The sequence below is a fragment of the Prunus avium genome, chromosome 2 (genome assembly GCF_965620075.1).
Source record: "Prunus avium chromosome 2, drPruAviu1.hap1.1, whole genome shotgun sequence".
Lineage (NCBI taxonomy): Eukaryota > Viridiplantae > Streptophyta > Magnoliopsida > Rosales > Rosaceae > Prunus > Prunus avium.
Genome location: NC_142285.1, coordinates 36,096,997 through 36,117,136, shown reverse-complemented (window position 1 = coordinate 36,117,136; position 20,140 = coordinate 36,096,997). Strand labels below are relative to the sequence as shown.

At 39.0% G+C, this 20,140-nt stretch overlaps 4 protein-coding genes across 13 annotated transcripts; 2 read left to right on the top strand and 2 right to left on the bottom strand.

Moving 5' to 3' along the window:
- Nucleotides 1-936: 936 nt before the first annotated feature.
- LOC110757619 (U-box domain-containing protein 44-like) lies at nt 937-8,964 on the top strand. Of its 5 annotated transcripts, XM_088248088.1 has the most exons (7): nt 937-1,330; nt 1,436-1,495; nt 2,097-2,164; nt 2,467-3,849; nt 4,129-4,432; nt 5,000-5,487; nt 6,188-8,964. In XM_088248088.1, exons 4-7 carry the CDS (start codon nt 2,614-2,616, stop codon nt 7,184-7,186), a joined length of 3,027 nt encoding a protein of 1,008 aa, XP_088104214.1. In that variant the 5' UTR covers nt 937-1,330; nt 1,436-1,495; nt 2,097-2,164; nt 2,467-2,613; the 3' UTR covers nt 7,187-8,964. The 5 variants fall into 5 exon arrangements, with proteins under 5 accessions (XP_088104214.1, XP_088104215.1, XP_088104212.1 ...); XM_088248089.1 differs by lacking the exon at nt 2,097-2,164 and having other exon boundaries at nt 2,536-3,849; XM_088248086.1 differs by lacking the exon at nt 2,097-2,164.
- ECA2 (ER-type Ca2+-ATPase 2) lies at nt 7,955-12,828 on the bottom strand. 6 transcript variants are annotated; one of them, XM_021959290.2, is made up of 9 exons: nt 12,516-12,828; nt 12,031-12,230; nt 10,364-11,924; nt 10,157-10,278; nt 9,760-10,038; nt 9,289-9,672; nt 9,066-9,175; nt 8,734-8,962; nt 7,955-8,643 (listed from the first exon to the last, which is right to left on the bottom strand). In XM_021959290.2, exons 3-9 carry the CDS (start codon nt 11,829-11,831, stop codon nt 8,080-8,082), a joined length of 3,156 nt encoding a protein of 1,051 aa, XP_021814982.2. In that variant the 5' UTR covers nt 11,832-11,924; nt 12,031-12,230; nt 12,516-12,828; the 3' UTR covers nt 7,955-8,079. The 6 variants fall into 6 exon arrangements, with proteins under 6 accessions (XP_021814982.2, XP_021814984.2, XP_021814983.2 ...); XM_021959292.2 differs by having other exon boundaries at nt 12,183-12,230; XM_021959291.2 differs by having other exon boundaries at nt 12,536-12,828.
- A 2,511-nt stretch (nt 12,829-15,339) lies between these two features.
- Nucleotides 15,340-18,147, top strand: RS31 (RNA-binding (RRM/RBD/RNP motifs) family protein). The gene is made up of 6 exons (XM_021959328.2): nt 15,340-15,496; nt 15,650-15,794; nt 16,970-17,082; nt 17,219-17,448; nt 17,533-17,811; nt 17,906-18,147. The coding sequence occupies exons 2-6, from the start codon at nt 15,689-15,691 to the stop codon at nt 17,934-17,936; spliced, it is 759 nt and encodes a 252-aa protein (XP_021815020.1). The 5' UTR covers nt 15,340-15,496; nt 15,650-15,688; the 3' UTR covers nt 17,937-18,147.
- Nucleotides 18,148-18,777: 630 nt separating this feature from the next.
- LOC110757644 (Calcium-binding EF-hand family protein) lies at nt 18,778-19,489 on the bottom strand. Its single transcript, XM_021959329.2, has one exon. The coding sequence runs from the start codon at nt 19,324-19,326 to the stop codon at nt 18,946-18,948; it is 381 nt and encodes a 126-aa protein (XP_021815021.1). The 5' UTR covers nt 19,327-19,489; the 3' UTR covers nt 18,778-18,945.
- Between the last annotated feature and the right edge of the window lie 651 nt (nt 19,490-20,140).

Here is a 20,140-nt window from a genome sequence, read left to right as displayed (position 1 = left end):
CTCTTCTGTTTCTTCATAGATTTTCTTTCAAACTTTTCATCTTTAGTGGAGTTCCTTGTTAACTAGATGTTAAACTCACAAAAGCAGCTGGGTGCAGAATATGATGGTGGGTGGAGATAATCATGATAGTCCTGGGGGATTTGATTACTTGGGGATTCTTCAGTGCATAATGCAGCAAAAAGTTGATGTACTTTCTTCATTGTATTTTACTGCACTTCAGTAAATCATACATACTATTAGTGGGGGCAAATAATCTCTTAAAAACGACTCAGCACAATGTGCCTTGAAACATACCAATGGTAATTTTGTATTAATGCACAAAAGAATTCAGTTCATGAGAGAGCTTATTTCTTTTTGCTGCATGAAACCCCGTTATTTTGTACAACCATTGAAGTATCAGCACGCCACAAATTTGTATGTGAAATGACAATAAGTGAGAATAGATTTCTAGTTTAAAGGATTAAAAAAGTGAAAATAAATGTGAATTCTCTGCGGATCTTTTCAGTTTTTCCGACGAATTAGGTCACATGAGAAGTTTTACTCATATATATCATATTGTTATTGGGATGACTCTTTTAATACTATTATTTCTATTAATCTAATAAAATTTTATCACATGATATGGATAAAATAATAAGAAAGTTAAGAAACAAATCATTAAATAGAAATTCGGTTTTTAATGAAAAAGATGAAGGGAAACGTTAAAATTATTCGAAAAGCTCAACCCTGGGGTGGGACGACATATGAATGGTATGAATCGAATGGGAAACAAATGCAATGGACAATAAGTGCGTTTTAAAGTTTAAAGATTTTTTTTTCATCTTTCTGTGGTGTGGGAAAAGGGAAAACGTGATTGACCAGTGAGACGGCAACGGGCCCTCAAAACAATACGTGTTTAAGAACTCCCTTTTTCTTTTGGTCGAAAACGTGTTTAAGAACTTCTTCATACTTTTCAAAGACGGATGGCAGTGGCATGGTGATAAGTTTTCCAAAGGCTGTATAAGCTGCGAGCTATTTTTGTTTTACCTCCGGAACAAAGTTGGGTCTCTTTTTTTTTTTTTTTTTTTTTTTTTTTTGGTCTCATCTAATCTTCAAGTTTGATATAGTATTTCAGTCAACGGTTACATGAGCAAAGACCCAGAAAGAAAATTTCTCCATTTTACTTCTGTGAAAATTTTACTCAGAAAAATCCTTCAAGGAAAAGGTCAAGACTTGGGACTTGGGGGAGAGAGTCTCCACTTGGAGGCAACAAACTTAAGACAATTTATTTTTCAGATTGCAACTTCCCTAAATTACCCAAAAACAGAAAAGAAGAGAAAAAGGAGAAAAGGTATTTCTTTTAGTCCTACTTTTCAAATTTCTTTTCCATTTTTGAAAGGCCTCTGTGGTGAGTTGATTGATAATTTTCCCGGAAATTTGGGTGCATTTTCTTCAGAAGTTGTGTGGAAAAGATTGATGGTGCTGTGAATTTTGAAGGGCATAAACTCTTTCCCAGGTCTGTCTCTTAAACTTTTTCTTTTTAAATCAGTGAAGACTTTGTTGTTGACTAAAAGGGTCTTGGCCTTCTGCTTTATTGCATGCTTGATGTTTAATGGGGTCCTTCTGAATTGCAATTTGAGCCTAAATTTGAAGAAATAAGCTGGAAATTGAAGCATTATTGATTTCAGTATATTGAATTAGGACTAGAACTTACTAGTATCTGTGCTTTCTATCTTTGTTTCAAGTGCATAATATTTGTTGGCTTGGGTTAGGACTAGAACTTACTAGTATCTGTGCTTTCAATCTTTGTTTCAAGTGCATAATATTTGTTGGCTTGGGTTTGCATGAAGTCGTGTTCTAGGCTTCGCTGCGCGTTTCTGCTGGGAATTTAGTGCGTTCAAGTTCTCTGACCAGAAAAATAAAAAAAACAGTAGCTTTCTAGAATGGTTATGTATGTTAACTCTGTTTGGTTGCTGAGAGAAAGTAGCAAAGAATGAATGGGTTTTTTTGGGTACAAAATTTCATTATTTTTTTAATGAAGCAAGGGAATTAGACTGAGTAGACTTATTGCCAGTACAAACTTGTAGCTGAGCTTAATTTCGGTCTTTCCTTTGTAGATAAACAAAACAAAACGATTTTCCTTTTGGTGTCAGAGGAAACTGAAGGTCAGAGAAGAAAATGACAGGTTCAGAGTTACTTCATGTCTTTTGGTTTCTGTAAAATAATGGAGACTAATGGTTGGATTAGGGACATTGAGCGGAACTCTCCATATCTCAAAATTACGAAAGAATACAAGACTTAATTATTAATTCTCAGCAACCAAACTGAGAATTTGTATGTGACTTTTAATTTTTTGTGATTTTCATTTCTGCCTGGTGCTCCGCGACTGAATGGGTAGTTGGTCCAGATGTATATGAGTAAATAAATTCAAGTATAATCAATGTAGTGTAGCATGACTAAGACTAAGCAAATACTCTGATATTTCAGATTGTAACTGAATGCATGGGCATGAAAACTATTTTGGATCAAAAGCTTCTGGTTGTTGTCCTGCAACAGGGCTTCTGCCACTTTTCGTCAATTGTGCAGTCAAATGGGAAATGAGGATCTCGCTTGCTAGTTTTAGTGAGTTGCAAAATGTTGGCAGCGGAGTTGGTTTCAAGTGCTGCATCTGCTCCGGCTTCAGAAGTCATTTCTCAAATAGTAGAGGTCATTTTCGAAATTGTAGCTGCTGCCAATGACGTCCTTGTTAAGAAGGATACTTTCAAGGAGCTTGCAACTTATGTGGTAAGGGTAGTCCCCATCTTAAGAGAGTTGAACAAGAGAACTGTTGTTCATTCTGAGAGCTTGAACAATGTTATGGAGATTCTTAACCGAGAAATCAGAGCTGCAAAGCAACTGACTCTTGAGTGCAGCAAGAGAAACAAAGTGTATCTCTTAATGAATTGCCGTAATATAGTTAAGCGCCTAGAGGACATAATGAGAGAGATCAGTCGGGCTTTAAGTCTTCTTCCCCTGACTTCTCTAGATCTTTCATCTGGCATAGTTGAAGAAATTGAAAAGCTTTGTGACAATATGCAGAGAGCTGAGTTCAGGGCAGCAATAGCAGAAGAAGAGATTTTGGACAAAATTGAGTCTGGAATCCAGGACAGAAATGTGGATCGTTCTTATGCCAATAATTTGCTGGTTCTCATTGCAGAGGCAGTTGGAATCTCAACTGAGAGGTCAGTGTTAAAGAAGGAATTAGAGGAATTCAGGAGCGAGATAGAAAATGCTCGGCTGAGGAAAGACCAGGCTGAAGCTATACAGATGGAACAGATAATTGCTTTATTAGAAAGGGCTGATGCAGCTTCATCTCCTAGGGAGAAAGAAATGAAGTATATCATTAAGCGGAAATCTTTGGGTGGTCAACCATTGGAACCGCTTCAATCATTTATTTGCCCAATCACCAGGGAAGTTATGGTGGACCCTGTGGAAACTTCTTCTGGACAGACATTTGAGAGAAGTGCTATAGAAAAGTGGTTTGCTGATGGGAACAGATTGTGTCCCCTGACCATGACTTCTTTAGACACATCAATTTTACGGCCCAATAAAACTCTGCGGCAATCAATAGAAGAATGGAAGGATAGGAATACCATGATTATGATTGCTTCCTTGAAATCAAAACTGCAGTCTGAAGAAGACGAAGAAGTGCTTCATTGCCTCGGTGAACTACTAGATCTCTGTAAAGAAAGAGATCTGCATAAGGAATGGGTCATACTGGAGAACTACATACCTATTCTCATTCAACTTCTTGGTGTTAAAAATCCTGAGATAAGGAACCATGCTCTTGTCAACCTATGCATTTTGGTGAAGGATAGTGATGATGCGAAGGTAATACTTTGCTTACCTTAACTACATTGTGTACTCTCTCTCTATCCCTCCCTCTGTGTTTTTATATATAATGCCTAGCAACAGATGCACAAGTCTGTAAAATGCCCCTTGTGCAGTAATATTCTTTTGATGAATAATGATGTTCTTCATTTGCCCACACAAAAAGAAACAAGAAAAACATGTGCTTATTGTTTGTAGTAATAAATACATTTTATTTTTCTATGTTATCTTTTCTTAATTCCCTCCCGTATGGATATAACCTTATAGTTAATGTTGCAGGAAAGAATTAACAAAGCTGATAATGGCATTGAATCTATTGTTCGTTCACTTGGCCGCCGTGTTGAGGAAAGGAAGTTAGCGGTGGCATTACTTTTGGAATTATCCAAAAGCAATCTGATAAGAGAACGCATAGGGAAGGTTCAAGGTTCCATACTCCTATTAGTTACCATGTCCAACAGTGACGATAATCGGGCTGCCAGAGACGCACAAGAGCTACTGGAGAATCTGTCATTCTCTGATCAGAACGTTATACAGATGGCAAAGGCAAATTATTTTACACATTTGCTGCAGCGTCTCTCTGCAGGTTCACTTATCTTCTTTCATAATAATTTCTTATAAATGGCTTGTACAGGATCTTTCTTCTTTTTTTTGGTTGTATAATAAATAGCCCCTCAAGCAGATTGTAAAATAGATCTTTCTAAAATAATGTTGCAACCTTTACTAAAATAACCCTACAAGTTCTGGGTTCAAATTCATTGTTGCAACCTTTAGTATGATATGTAATGGTTCCTTCTGAATTTTAGCATTGTATGTAGTAAAAAAGGTTAGCAATCTTAGTTTTATCACTACAATATATTCATCAGTGATCCAAGTTTACGCTTGATTCAATAGAATTCCAATAGTTTACATGTTTGCTTCCTTGAATATGATAATGTTAAATTTAATTGGTATGTTAAGAGATCTTTTGGTGTGGTTTATGAAAGCTTAAATGTGCTCTATCTATTTTATGTTTATATTTATCGAAAAATTTAGCCTTAGGTATGGCAATGTGATTTTCAGTTTGTATGTTTTCTACAGTTTATGTGTCAATGGTTCATTTTATGAGTAATGAAGGTTCGTTGCTATAAAATTGTCATTTTTTTATATTCAGGACCAGAAGATGTGAAAATGACCATGGCATCAAATTTGGCAGAGATGGAGTTGACTGACCACAATAAAGAATCTTTGATAGAAGGAGGAGTACTGTGTCCACTTCTGTATTTGGTCTCACATGGTGACATTCCAATTAAAACTGTGGCTGTTAAAGCTCTTAGAAACCTCTCAAGCTTACCTAAAAATGGTCTGCAGATGATTCGAGAAGGTGCAGAGCGCCCATTACTTGACCTTCTTTTCAATCTTAGCTCATCATTGTCAAGTTTGCGTGAATATTTAGCAGCCACAATTATGCACCTCGCCATGTCAGTGTCTCTAGAATCCAGCCAGACACCCGTTTCATTTTTGGAATCGGATGAAGATATTTTAAAGCTTTTCTCTTTGATTAACTTGATGGGGCCTAATGTACAGAAAAGCATCATTCGCACCTTCCACACCTTGTGTCAATCCCCCTCTGCTATAAGTATCAAGACCAAGTTGATACAGGTGTGTATATTATTTTAGAAGACATTTTTATTTCAATAAAAATTGGAGTAGAATGTTAATGGGATCTCGAAGTTTGAATGGAGTGAGAATATCCAAGGGTGGCTAGTCTCATAAGAAATTGGGAGGTAGTGCAAAGGCCTGCAAGCTGAAGCTTCACTTAATGTTATTTCTTAACAGAAAAGACCTGGAAGGGATATCAAACTGAAATAACATTAAGTGAAGCTTCAACTTGCAGGCCTTTTTCTGTTAAGAAACTGCATTGAGATTCATGTTTTGCAATTAGTAGTCATCATCAATCAACTTTCCTAAATCAAAACTTTAACAACTAGGGTAGTGTTTGCCCAATTTGGATTAATGATGCACATTCGAAATTCCCATAATAATGAAAAAGAAACTCATTGAAGCTTTATTAAGAGAGGGTCGTGTTAATAACATTTTTCTGACATCTTTTTTAGTTCTTGTCTCCTCGTTATGGGTTTACCCCATGTTGAGGTTGATTATTTTCAACCCTTACACTGATACACTATGTAAGTTAGAAAATGTAAACTCAGGTGCAGCCTATTGAATTTTAGAGTTTAAATTCCTAGTTCCATTTTTACAATTATCTCATTACTTGGAATAATAACATCTTTACCAGACGCTAACTTGATTTACTCAGCTTCTGGTAGATAAGCTTTAACTGATTTGGTTACTTTTACAGTCCTCCGCAATACAAGTATTGGTTCAGTTGTGTGAGAATGATGACCTAAACCTACGAGCAAATGCTGTAAAGCTGTTCTCTTGCTTAGTAGAAGGTGGCAGTGAATCCACCACCATCCTGGAGCATGTGAATCAGAAGTGCATTGAGACTATACTCAAGATCATCAAAGCTTCTGATGATGAAGAAGAGATTGCTTCTGCAATGGGCATTATCTCTAACCTTCCTGAAACCCCCGAGATCACACAGTGGCTTGTGGATGCTGGGGCACTACCTGCCATATTCAGTTTTCTCCAGAATGGCAAGCAGAATGGTCCCCATAAGAATCAGTTGATAGAGAATGCCGTTGGAGCCATTTGTCGTTTCACTGTTTCAACAAACTTGGAATGGCAAAAGAGTGCAGCTGAAACTGGCATTATACCCTTGTTCGTACAGTTGCTGGAGTCTGGAACCTCCTTGACAAAAAAACGTGCAGCCATATCTCTTTCTCGATTTTCAGAGAGTTCACCACTGTTGAGCAGGTCTTTACCTAACCGCAAAGGATTCTGCTGCTTCTCGGCCCCGCCAGAACCTGGATGCCCTGTTCATGGAGGAATATGTAGCATTGTTTCATCATTTTGCCTGGTGGAGGCTGATGCAGTGGGACCACTAGTTAGGATTCTGGGAGAACCTGATCCTGGAGCGTGTGAAGCTTCTTTAGATGCACTATTAACTTTAATTGAAGGTGAGAGACTGCAGACCGGTAGTAAGGTGCTTACAGAAGCAAATGCCATCCCACCTATAATAAAATTTCTTGTTCAACCCTACCCTAGTTTGCAGGAGAAGGCTCTACATGCTCTAGAAAGAATGTTCCGGCTGCTGGAGTTTAAACAGAAGTTTGGATCATTAGCTCAGATGCCTTTAGTTGACTTAACTCAGCGTGGAAGTGGTAGTGTGAAATCTATGGCAGCTAGAATACTTGCTCACTTGAACGTGCTTCATGATCAGTCTTCCTATTTCTGAAGGAACTTCATGGTTACAGCTACATATGTCAATGATTTGGAGATCAAGCATAAATTCACTTTTATGCTTTAAACTTCACAACGATCACTAAAAGTTACCGGAGGACTTGCCATGCAAAGCTATAGACATGGGAGCCCTTCATATTTTTATAAGCATGGCTCTCTGGTCAGTACGTCATTATGTGGTTTCAGTGACGTGTGATTGGACGGACGCAATTTTATTTTTCGAGTCGCAGCGTCAAGATCCAAATGAGAATTTAAATTCTGCTGCTGTTGGACCGGTGGGAAGTTGGTTTGCGGCTCATACATGTGGTGCCGCAGGAAGTTGGTTTGTGTCTGTATATTTGAAGCTTGATTTGTGTATAATGGTTTAAGGAGAAGATAAATCAGTGTAAGCCATCACTGGTGGACTGGTAAGGGAAGCTGAGGTCATTTTTTCAACCACAATTAAATTCTTTTCTAATATAGGATCTGGATTCTTTCTTGTGTATACATAGGAAAAGAAGTTCAAAAATTCAAAATAAATTTTCAGGTTAAATTGTGTCCTTAGTTATGTTGTCTATGCAGTATATGCTGAATGTTTCATTGAAGCAGCTGCTGAAAAACGTCTGTCATTTAGGACTTGGAAGATGTTTGAATCAGTTGCCTTAACAACCCAGAGATTAAATATTTTTCATTTCTATTTTAATTAATGAACAAATGTGTTTAATGCCTTTACTTTCACCCCAAAAAAAAAAAAAAAAAAAAAAAAAAAAACAACCAAAACAAATTGAAAGTGAAAGTGAACGGATAAATAAAGTTATCAGAGAATTCTAATTAACTACATGGTTTCTTTACTCTGTCACATCCAGATTGAATCTGCTTTCCTACTGATCATAATAACCTGAGATTTTATCATGCTGTTTTCTCCTTCTTTGCTCTCCATCTTCTCCTCCTTCCTACTAATTTAAGAACCTCGTCAATAAGTATCACCGGTGCGGAGATCAAAATTACCAGGAGCCATTCATTCAGACTCAATGGAACAACGCCAAACACGTCTGCTAAAAAGGGAATGTAGAGAATGAGGCAATGAAGTCCAAATGACACTGACATGGCAACCAAGAGCCAAGGGTTCCTCCAAGGTGGCATTTTGACCAAGCTAATATCTTCAGAAAGAGCATTGAGGGAATTGAACATCTCAATGGCCACCAAGACAGAGAGTGACAAAGTCATTGCCTTCACTTTACCAACAGAGAAATAGTCACAAGGGTCAGAGAAACTGATAGTCCGACCTCCGCTAACTGTGAATGGAGCCACGGTAAAATTCAACCATGACGGGCACTCTCCCCAATTTCGAAGCTGGGATAGTTCAACAAGTGTATGTCCATCACTCACAAGATTGATGCCCATAAAGGAAGCCTGAGTATACCACAAGATGAAAATGCCAACAGTTGCAATGCCCACATAAGAACCAATTACCTGCAGTTGTGAACATGTAAAGTCTATGACTTTTGCATGGCATGCTGAAGCTCAATTAAAAGTAGGACAGTAACCATCAGCCATACTAACCAGGTAACGGAAAAGAACCCAAGGACTCATAAGAGCATCGTCACTTTTGCGGGGTGGTTTCTTCATAATATGCATGTCAGCTGGGTTAAATCCAAGAGCTGTTGCAGGTGGTCCGTCGGTGACCAGATTTACCCACAGAAGCTGCACAGGTATCATACATTCGGGTATTCCCAATGCCGCGGTCAAGAATATGGATATTACCTCTCCAACATTTGAAGATATCATGTACCTGCAGAATGAGAGATTGAAAAGTTCTTACTCAAAGGAAGAAAAAGGTGAGAGAGGGAGGGAACATATTATGCTTATGATGATGAACGAAGAGAGAGATATGCCTAATAAAAGCTTTCATGTTAGTGTAAATGGCACGGCCTTCGGCAACAGCTGAAACAATAGTACTGAAATTATCATCTGCCAAAACCATATCTGAAGCTTCTTTTGCAACCTGGGATATAAAACATGAAGGGTTAGAAGTCATATTGCAAGGCTCCAAGTTAATGAGAACTGTAAGTGGCAGAGGGCATCATCCTATGTTCCAAGAGTGAGTGTGAATGCCACCTCAGTTCCTGTGATGCCCATGGCAATCCCAATGTCAGCAAGTTTCAGTGCCGGTGCATCGTTCACTCCATCTCCGGTCATTGCAACAACCTCCCCCATCTCTTTCAGCATCCTTACTATCTCTTGCTTATGCCTAGGCTCCGCACGAGAGAAAACCTTCCCTCCTGGTTTTGCTAAAATTTCCATTTGTTGTGGCTGGGGTAGAACCATGAACTCTTTTCCAGTAAAACTTCTCCCTTTCAGATCCTCTTCTTTAGAGAACAACTTGATTTCTTGACAGATTGCCTCAGCTGTGGACTTGTTATCTCCAGTTATTACCATAACTCTAATTCCAGCTTCTCTGCAATCTTCAAGTGCTTTTCCAACTTCATCACGAGGAGGGTCCTGTGCAAAATAGTTATTAAATGAAATATTTGAAATTTTGAACCTTGAAAATCATCAAGTAGCAAAACATTTGTGGCATATACATACTCTTAACCCAACAATGCCTACAAAAACTAAGTCACTTTCAATGGAGAAGTAGCAGGCTGGATCAAGCAACTTCTTGTGAGCAGGATGGCTCTCAGAATGATAATCTGAAAACTCTCCCAACTCCTCCTTATATGCAAAACCCAAGCACCGCAATCCCTTTGAGCTCATGTCCAAGAGTCTCAAGAGCAATGATTGTTTACAAGGTTCGTCTATTGGAACAAGGGATCCATCAGCAAGTTGTACATGCAAAGTGCGCTCCAGTAAACTCTCAACAGCACCCTGCAAATTGCAACTGTTAAATTATACGAGCACCAGACAGTGCATCAAGCATGGAAACATGCTGTAACAGCAAACTCAAACCCAGTTGTAGACAGCAATGAGATAAAAAATGAGTCACCTTGACAAGAAGTCGGTTACGCCCAGTTGGCTCCCGGACAATAACACTCATAGACTTTCGAACACGATCAAATTCTAGTGTGGCAACCCTTTTCGATCTTTTTGTCCACCACTCACAACAGCCTGTACTTGAAAAATTGACTGTTAGAAAGCTTCCCCATTGTCAACAGCTTAGATCATATGAAAAATAGAATAGTTTTCTGCTAACCTAATTTCACTGTTGTGGTGTCAATTAAGTAGCTTGCAGCAAGCTGTGTGTCACGAATTTTGTTTCTTGCCTTGATGTCTGGAACTCCCATTTTTTCAACCAAAACCTTAAGAGCTGCCTCAGTTGGCAAACCTGTAGCCCTGAAGAGCTGGCCATCAAAATAAATCCCAGCATCATTGCAAACAGCACAGATTTCTGCAATGGCTTGCATGTTAGCATCCATATTATAGCAAGTCCAATCAACAATTCCCCCATCCTTGGGATCATAAGTTGTGCCTTCAACACGAATTGTTCGAGAAGCTGTGGTTTTTCCACCCAAAGTGAAGAATTCTGTCACAGACATCTGATTTGTTGTCAAAGTCCCAGTTTTGTCTGAACAAATCACAGTTGTGCATCCTAAGGTTTCTACACTTGGAAGCTTCCTCACAATTGCATTCTTTTGTGCCATTTTCCTTGTACCAAGAGCTAAGCAAGTTGTAATAACAGCAGGAAGACCTTCTGGGATTGCAGCCACAGCAAGTGCAACAGCTATCTTAAAATAGTATGTGCATCTCTCAAACGAAAACCTAACATTCGTTGGCCGTCCATCAATTAGATCCCAAGAGAGGAAATTTTTGTAGTTCATAACCCAAACAATGAGGCAAACAAACCCAATAGCAGTAGTGAACCTGCTGCCAAATTCGTCCAGCTTCTTCTTCAAGGGGGTGTCATCTTCTTCCAAAGAAGCCTCGTGTATTTGCTTTTGTATTTTGCCAATCTCAGTGTTCATCCCAGTGCTAACAACAACACAAAGACAGCTACCATTGACAACAGTTGTGCCTGAGAAAACCATATTCTCTTTCGCCTGCAAGTCACAATCATCCATAAATATAGGACCAGTGCTTTTCAGAACAGGCATTGCCTCGCCAGTCAATGAGCTCTGCTCAACTCGCAAAGTTGAAGTCTTTAAAACTGCAACTCTCATGTCAGCAGGGACTTTGTCTCCCACTCGCAATTCGACGATATCACCAGGAACAAGTTCTCTTGCAGGCAAATCTGGCACCAAATAGCCATCTCTTAAAACCTTTCCAGATTCACTCTGCATCTGCTTAAGGGCTTCAAGTGCTTTTTCAGCATTGCTCTCTTGCCAAACTCCAACAATGGCGTTAAGGATTAAAATCAATACTATCACAAATGGTTCTACATAGGCTTCAAACCCTGACTCCCCTGACTCACCTCCACCCAGGAAAGCTAGAACAAAAGATATGAAGGCTGCAACTAGAAGTATTTTTACAAGCGTGTCATCAAATTGCTCTAACACAAGCCTCCATAAAGGCTTGCCCTTCTCTTTGGAAAGCTCATTCCAGCCATACCTTTCATGACGCTTCTCGGCCTCATAAGTGCTCAGGCCCTTGTCTAGTTTCACATGGTACTCTTTCAAACACTGCTCAACCGGCCATGACCATGCTGGGACTGGCTTTTCTTCCATTGATGCTTCAATTTTGGAGCTCAAATTTCATCCCAAATGAAAGCAAAAGAAAAACTACCTTACTCGAAATTCTCTTAAACCCATGTCAGGTACCTGCATAATAATTCAAAAACATGTAAGGAATTTCAACAGAACATGAATTAACCATATATCCTCAAAATATAAATATGTTTAAAACCTGTAAAACAATTTCACGAACCAGATTTGAAAAACTCATCGAGAAAATTTACTGTTCAAAACAAATTGAGAACTTTTACACTCTTTTTCTCCTCTACAAACCCAAAAATGTCTTCTTCCTTTTTTCTTATACTGATTCTTCAAAGTAAACCAGAGGATAAGTCAGTGACATACAGCATAGTTTCAACTCATTCACAGCAGAGCCATAATATAAAGACCAGGCTGCAACAGAAAAGAGTAGTTTCAACTTTCAACTCATTTAAAGCCCAGCAAGAGAGAGAGAGAGAGAGAGAGAGAGAGAGTGAACAGAACTAGTCTGCAAACAGATTAAGCAGAGAATATGAACTGAAACTGAAGTGTATGTGAGACACATGTTAGCAGCAAAAGAAAACCATACAAAAAAAAGGCAGTTAAAATAAGGCAGTCAATTATCTGCAAAACCCAGAAAACAACAAAAGCAAAAACAAAAATTTGCAAAAACAAAAATTTGAACTATTTGGAGCTTACTTGAACTAAAAATAACTGACCCTTCAACAAGAACATGAAGAAGACATGAAAGACACCAAAGCTGGCTTACTGGCTGGCTTGGACACAAAGCAATTCAAGTTCAAAGTACACAAAAACTTGTCAAAGAAATGAAGGATAGTTGATGGTTTTGTTTTGAACTTTTAATGAGTGGACTGGTCTGCTCCTGTCGATCTTTCTTTTACTTTGTCTTTTGCTTTTTTTTTTTTTTTTTCCTCCTGGGAAGAATTTTGGGATCTTTAAAGCTTTAAACTTTCAAAATTCGCGTCTTGTTGTGGGTGGTGGTCAGTTGAGCTTAAAAAATTTTGAAGGAGAGGAGATCGTGCAGCACGAATATGAGATCGTGTTGACGATTATGACCTCGTGGGTTTGGATTATTTACGCGTGGAGCCTCTCAGATTGACTTGTTACCTGCATTTTTTATTGGTGACTTGTTTGCCGTACGCGTATGGCCGTAGGAAGGAATCTAGGCTTCCATTTCCATCCTTTTTGTGTGTTCAATAAAAAACCGGAAATAAACAAAAATGAACTGTTAATTCAAAGCAGAATAATTATTATTTTTAATTAATCTCTTCACTAGAATAGAACTTGATGCTCCTTTCATATTCTTGTCTAACTTGTGTTGAGAGTATTTGTCCCACATTGAAAAATTAAGGGACCAAGCCTGGGTTTATAAGGAGTTGGGCTACTCCCCTCATTGCCAATTGGTTTTGGGGTGGAACCTCAACTTCCTTCATGGTATCAGAGCCAGGTTTTCACGTGTTAGGCTTAACGGCCACACGTGCTCCCACGCCACCCAATATGTGTTGTCCACGTGTTAGGCTTGAAAGTTTGCCACACGTGCGGGGGCGTGTTGAGAGTATTTGTCCCACATTGAAAAGTTAAGGGACCAAGCCTGGGTTTATAAGGAGTTGGGCTACTCCCCTCATTGCCAATTGGTTTTGGGGTGGAACCTCAACTTCCTTCAACTTGTGCCGGTCGTTTGGAATTATATTTTACATGCTTTTTGGATTTTCTCGAATCTCGTATGCATGCAAACGCCAAAATTACTATTATAAATTATAAACCATATGCTATGGATCAAATTTATTAAATACATATGAGCCTTCGTAAACTTAATTCGAAACTACTTAAGTTTACAATTTATCTCATATTCATCTCTTTGTTCGTGCAAACTTGTGCGTTCTTATTTTACGATTTTAATTACAATTGTTTGAACACCCGTAAACTATAGAATTACAACCTAACTATTTAATTTACACCAGTTGATTTGGCTCTTATTTATAAACTGCAATTGATTAAAAGCTGTGGAGCTGGCTGCCAACATGCATAAACATTAAACACCAATTAGCTGCTCTAAGTTAGGATTGAATTAACATCGTAGACGACAGAGACGTATAGACATAAATTAACGTCGTACTCATGTATATGTTAAACATGCCCAGAGGACATCGTCGTATGATCATATCATTGTTCAAAATTTCATCCGTACCCCCACAGAAAAGAGAAAATGACAGCCAGACAGACAGGTAAAAAGAAGAGAAATTTTAAGGTTTTGGGGACAGGGCTGCTGCTAGTCTGGTAAGAGCTGAAGACCAAATGATAATAATAATCAATGATGGCATTTGTTTGTGCGGCTAAAAACCCTGCTTAATCATCATTACCATTAATCAAATTGTTTAATGTTAATGGGGTGGGAAATCCCATTCAAACCAAAGTCCCTGGAAGTTTCTTCTTTCACCTGCCCCCATAACCACTATCTCATTAAACTAGGATTTGTTATCAGTTTTGGGATCATTGGACTGACTTTATTTCTATTTCTATTTCACTCTCCCAATGGCTTGGACCCAAAAATGCAACTTGCTTTCTTATTCACTAGTTTTATTTTAATTTTTAAGAAAAATAAGAATTTTGCCTCAACTTCAAGTGGTATAAGAAAGGAATGATGTTGTCACAAGGGGTTTGTAGCCCAAGTATTTAAAAATATTTATCCCACTCTCTGAGATCCTAAGTTTGATTTCTCCATCTCGTAATATCCCTTGTATTTAAAAAGAAAAAAAGAAAAAAGAAAAGAAGGGTACTACCTAAGCTAAATTAATTAAGTTGTTGTTCAAGTTCCACTCTTTCATTTCTTGTTTGGGTGGTTTAGCACATCTGTTTTTAATGGAAATAATTCCACTTGTGTTTTGTAAGGTACATTTGTCAATGGGAGGAATCTCCAAAATATCTTCCAAAGCTTAGAGGGGCTGTGATTAAGTACTAAAATAACTTTTTAAAAAAATGAAATAAAATAATGAAGTGCAAAATCATAATTTCGTTAATTTCTTTAAAATCCCCAACACAAATCTCACAAAGTAGTCAACTTTATAGGTGTCAAACTAGTTCGTGTTCATGTTGTGCTTAGCCCATTTTCTTCTCGTGCCGTGCCCGTCTAATGGGTTAAAAACTTCGGCATATCTCGATACATCGCAGAAGGGCTATAATGAGGAGTTTAGAGTGATGAGCTTATTTGAGGGGTTCAATCCCACCATCAATAAATGTGAGAAAATTAATGGATTTGGACATTTTAAATGGTTTGATGGTGAGATTGAACCCCTCAAATAAGGTCCTTACTCTAAACTCCTCATTTTAGAAGCTCCCCGGTACATTGACTTCTTCGGGCCCAGCCCGTATCATGCTCATACCATGCCTATTATAATCCATGGCCCGACCCAGTCCTTGAGTCCAGCTACTCATCATCATGCAGTCCCTTAGCTTAGGATACGCCCACCGAGTAGTCCAAATAAACCTGAGCAGCCCATTATCCTAACACGAAAACTCGGACAATCGGACGGTCGATATGATAAGTCCCCGGCCGATTAAGATACAGTTGGATATAAAAACCCCAAACCTTACCCTTTCCCCGCTCTCTAATTCTTCCCCGCTCTAGGGTTTGCTAGTTTCTCTCTGCTTCGGCCTTTCAGGTATGACTTCTCTAAATTTTTACTATCCTCTACTTTCCCTTTAATTTTTCTTAATCTTCAATTGATCTTTCTCTGTCTTTTGCTATGTTCATGTGTTTGTTCCTCTGTTTTTCTCTCTTCTCAGTCGTTTGCTCTCTTATTTGGGTTTTTCAGATTGTTTCTTTTGCTGTAATTTGCGGGACTGTAGCGACAATGAGGCCGGTTTTCGTCGGAAACTTCGAGTACGAAACTCGGCAATCGGAGCTGGAACGCTTGTTCTCTAAATACGGGAGGGTCGATCGTGTGGACATGAAGTCTGGTACGACATTATCGATTGATTTTGATTCATAAATCTCTTTCACAATATAAACTTGAATGATTTGCACAGAAAATTCTATCTTCTGATTGTTGTAGTTGCTAAATTTACGTTCATCATATTCATATTAGTATATTTCAGTATGGTTGCCCTCTGTAATTCACTTTATTATCTGGGCGTTTGACAAGTTCATGCTTTTGGCATATAGGAGTGTGTGTGCCTGCTGCCTTTTGAATTTGTGATAAGTTCAATTGCATCGTATTTGTTTTTTTCCTCTGGTTTATCGAATCAGTGTCGAGAATGTTCAGTGAAAGGGGATAGTTTCAGTTGCCAGTGCTCCCTCTACCTGCCACACGTCGGTTAAATTATTTAATTTGTGATAAAGTAAGAGTCCTAGTATTAATATAAGTTTTTTAGTTATGGATATACTACTACTTTTGTAGTGCGCATATCCAATGCCTCTTTTCTTGGAGGAAAGTAGGCGGCCGCCACAAATTTGCAATATTTTTGGAGAAAATCTCCGCATTTTAAGTGTTTCTTTTGTCGCAGGAACTTGTCTACTAAAGGAAAATGAACTGAGCTTCTATCTGGGCTCGCCAACATCACTGCCAAAATTTTAATTTGGAAAAGGAAACCAACCTGGTTGCCTGCTTCTCTACACTCCATTTACAGATAGCAACATTCCGCATTTTCTTCACTCGGTCTTCCGTCACTCACCCACTTCATCGCATAAAGTTGCCATTTCACAAGAATGGTCATAGTGGGATCAATCATTTGTTATGCCATGCCTATCACAAGTCTACTACTGTTCATAGGGGATTAATGAAATCTGGCCATGCCTACAATCACTGATAATAGGGGGATCTTTGATTCTATCATGCCATGCCTTCCATTTCTGAACTCCTGCTCTCTGAATGGCGAAGCATGCTTATCAATGATTTCTCAGACCTGAAACTATGGATTAAAACCTTTAGTATGCTACCATCATGATTTAGTACATCATGCAACGCCTCTACAGTCTTATGTGCATCAGCCCCTCACATAAATGCAGGTGTTGTATTTACTTTAGTTTGTGCCAGGGGAAAGATATATGAGGCTGATGTACTCCCTGATGAGTGGGTTATATGCTGATGCTTCCTTTGTTCTTTTCTGTTTCTGATTTTTCCTCTCTGTTTCAGGTTTTGCCTTTGTCTATTTTGAGGATGAGCGGGATGCTGAAGATGCTATCCAGAACCTCGACAATAAGCCATTTGGTTATGACAGGCGCAGGCTATCTGTGGAGTGGGCTAAGGTACAATCTAGTTTTCTATTTATAATCATTCTCCTTGAAGTCCCACAGTAGTATTTTTTGAGGTATACTCAGTTCCGGGAGTGTTTAAAGACATCACTATTCTTGGTTTTTAACCCCTAATAATATGATTTGTCAGGGTGAGCGTGGTCGCCATCATGATGGTTCTAAATCAGTGGCAAACCAGAGGCCAACTAAAACTTTGTTTGTCATTAACTTTGATCCCCTCCGAACCAAGGTTCGTGATATCGAAAGACACTTTGAACCTTATGGGAAGGTGCTTCATGTCAGAATTCGTCGGAACTTTGCTTTTGTGCAATTTGACACACAGGAAGAAGCTACCAAGGCTCTAGAGGCTACTCACGCAAGGTCAGTAATTTGTTTCTTTTCTTACTTGGTTAACTCTTTTGACTAAAAGGCTGACAAACTGAGGCAAAATTTTATCATTTGCAGCAAGATACTGGACAGGGTTGTGTCTGTTGAGTATGCTTTGAGGGATGACGGCGAGAGAGGTGATCGATATCATGATAGTCCCAAAAGAGGCAGTTATGGCGGGCGTGGAGATAGTCCTTATGGGAGGTCACCAAGTCCTGTGTATCGCAGGCGTCCAAGTCCTGATTATGGTCGGCCCCGTAGTCCAGCATATGACAGGTACAATGGTCCAGTGTATGACAGGCACAGGAGTCCTGATTACGGAAGGAATGAGAGTCCCGAATATGGCAGACACCGCAGGTGAGCTGTTGAGAGTAGAGTTCATTTGCTTGTTAGCTGTTGAAGGCAATACTATTTCATTTACTGAACCGTTTTCTTGAATCTCTGCTTACAGTCGCTCCCCTGTTCAAAGATCAAGAACCTGAAGTCATCTGATGCAGTAGTGGGTTAAACATGTTAGTTCTTGTGGTTTTGCTGTAGCTTTAGGTAAATTTGTAGAGGATGAACGTATTATGATAGTGCTTAGGTTCCTTACAGTGTATTGTTGACTATGCCCGTTCCAAAGTTTGCTGTTATCAAACTAGTGTTCTACCGTTGAAGTAATCAATGGATGTGGCTAGATTCGCTTGCTGGAAACATATTGGCTTCTTACTGCTGTAGTGTTTACTTTCGACCTATTGTTTGAATTGGCAATGAAATTGAAATGTTGGGTTTCTGGGTTGCAAGATTGATTTTATTTCCTACGACCTAATCAAAGTGGTGATTTGGAATGTGGGGTGATGCCGACCTACTCTTTTTAAGTTGTTGGGATAACATGGACCTGTCGAGTTAAAACGACCGCACTTTGTTTTGTCACAGTTTTGTGGCTTGTTAATGGCTTTGATTAAAGATTGCCTAAAGCAGCAAGCAACTTGCCATTCTTCTTGAATGAAGTTCGTGCAGAGGAAGCTTCGTTGCATTATGGGCAGCTCTTCCACCATGTGCCATTTCAGTCACACAATTTCTAAGCTTAATTACAGGGGAATATGCTTTTAGCACTTTCGGTTCAACCTGGCTCCTACTGGCTGTGAAATGGTAGCTTCAGAAGGCAACAATTTTTCATATTATTTTATTCTCACGCTTCTCAAAATCACTTTAAAAATTCGATCCCATAAGCATCCTCATTATTATCAGCAATTTCTTTATTAATTTCCACCTGTTCCTTGTGATTAAGCCAAATTAACCCAAGTTTCAATGGATGCTCATTTGGGGGGTGAAGGGGGCAAATGGGACAACAAACCCTTAATCATTGATCTTCTCCTGTTTAATTACACCATGACATCCAATCCAACAATTTAATAACATCATTAACAGTAGCCTGCATCAACCTAGTTGCAAAAAACAGATTGAGATCATAAATATTTTTTCTTTTTCTCAGCTACTGCAATTCAAGAATCAAGAGCTTGAGGACTTTTGAGTTTCTTGATCAAGGGCTTTCTCAAGCCATGTCTCAGCATCTTCCATCATCTCAGGACTCAGCCTCACCATCAGGATACAAAACTCAGTCTCATTGAGTGCACCATCTCCATCAAGATCTCCTTCCCCAACCATCGCCTCCGCGTCCTCTTTGCTCATCCCCTCCATGCCGAGATACGCCGAATTCTTCTTCAGGCTCTCCGGGGTGATAAACCCTCTTCCGGGGTCTGCAAGAAGCCGAAAACCCCCGCATAACTCAGACACAAAGCTCTCCACGTCCAGCTTCTCTGCCATAACTGGCAACAAGTCCTGATATTCTGTTGTTGCTGTGGTCTTCCTTGTGGTGCCATTGGTTTCCATGGTCAGCTGCTGCTGTTGCTCAAAGACAATATTCTATTTCTAACGTGGTTTGCTAGAGTGGAAACTTTGATAAAAAAACAAATACCACAAGGACTTCGCACAACTATGAAGAATGTATATATAATGGTTGGCTTAGGCCTTTATAAGCATATGGAAAGTTACTTGCTTTTTCTGTAGAAGCTATACATCAATACAAAATACACCATTGGTTTTTTTTTTTTTTTTTCTAATACAAGCGATAGTCTAAACTATAAGCGAAGGAGATTTCTCACACACAAACAACTATAATACCATGGATTCGAATATGATACCTCTGATATGCAAGTCAAAAGCGTTTCATTGTAGATCATTGTTTGTCACTATTAATTGGCTACATGCCTAGGCTGTAGGCTTTGAGTTCTCCTTCAGTCTTAGCCACCCATTTTGGGTTGTTAGACCTTAAAAGCCTTGATGCCCCACTACCCACAAATTGCCTAAAGCAATCCACACATCATGGAAGGGAATTTATACATACGTGATGTTGAAAGTCGATCAAATGGACGGTTGGTTCATCAAGGAACAAGACACGTGGATGGCCTACAAATGTTTGAAATTCCAAGTCCTCCTGACATATAATGTGACCAATCTGATATTTATTTATTTTTGGTTATAATCTGATATTGATTTTTATTCCAATTAATTTGAACGGTTTCTAGGAAGGTTCTTCTTGGTGGGGGAATAGGGACCCCTGTGGCTAAACGTAATCTTCAAAGAGAGAGAAGCTTAAGTTGTCCGTGAGCTTTGGCTTCTATGAAGCTTCCTTTCTTTCTTATCA

Excerpts from the sequence above, each read along its gene's own strand:
- LOC110757619 (XM_088248089.1), top strand. The coding sequence starts at position 2,614 with ATGTTGGCAGCGGAGTTGGTTTCAAGTGCTGCATCTGCTCCGGCTTCA. Across the intron at positions 3,850-4,128 it reads AGGATAGTGATGATGCGAAG|GAAAGAATTAACAAAGCTGA; the intron begins GTAATACTTTGC and ends TTAATGTTGCAG. Across the intron at positions 5,488-6,187 it reads TCAAGACCAAGTTGATACAG|TCCTCCGCAATACAAGTATT; the intron begins GTGTGTATATTA and ends TTACTTTTACAG.
- ECA2 (XM_021959290.2), bottom strand. The coding sequence starts at position 11,831 with ATGGAAGAAAAGCCAGTCCCAGCATGGTCATGGCCGGTTGAGCAGTGT. Across the intron at positions 10,039-10,156 it reads GTAACCGACTTCTTGTCAAG|GGTGCTGTTGAGAGTTTACT; the intron begins GTGACTCATTTT and ends TGCAATTTGCAG. Across the intron at positions 9,176-9,288 it reads TGGGCATCACAGGAACTGAG|GTTGCAAAAGAAGCTTCAGA; the intron begins GTGGCATTCACA and ends TTTATATCCCAG.
- RS31 (XM_021959328.2), top strand. The coding sequence starts at position 15,689 with ATGAGGCCGGTTTTCGTCGGAAACTTCGAGTACGAAACTCGGCAATCG. Across the intron at positions 17,083-17,218 it reads TATCTGTGGAGTGGGCTAAG|GGTGAGCGTGGTCGCCATCA; the intron begins GTACAATCTAGT and ends ATGATTTGTCAG. Across the intron at positions 17,812-17,905 it reads GAATATGGCAGACACCGCAG|TCGCTCCCCTGTTCAAAGAT; the intron begins GTGAGCTGTTGA and ends CTCTGCTTACAG.
- LOC110757644 (XM_021959329.2), bottom strand. The coding sequence starts at position 19,326 with ATGGAAACCAATGGCACCACAAGGAAGACCACAGCAACAACAGAATAT.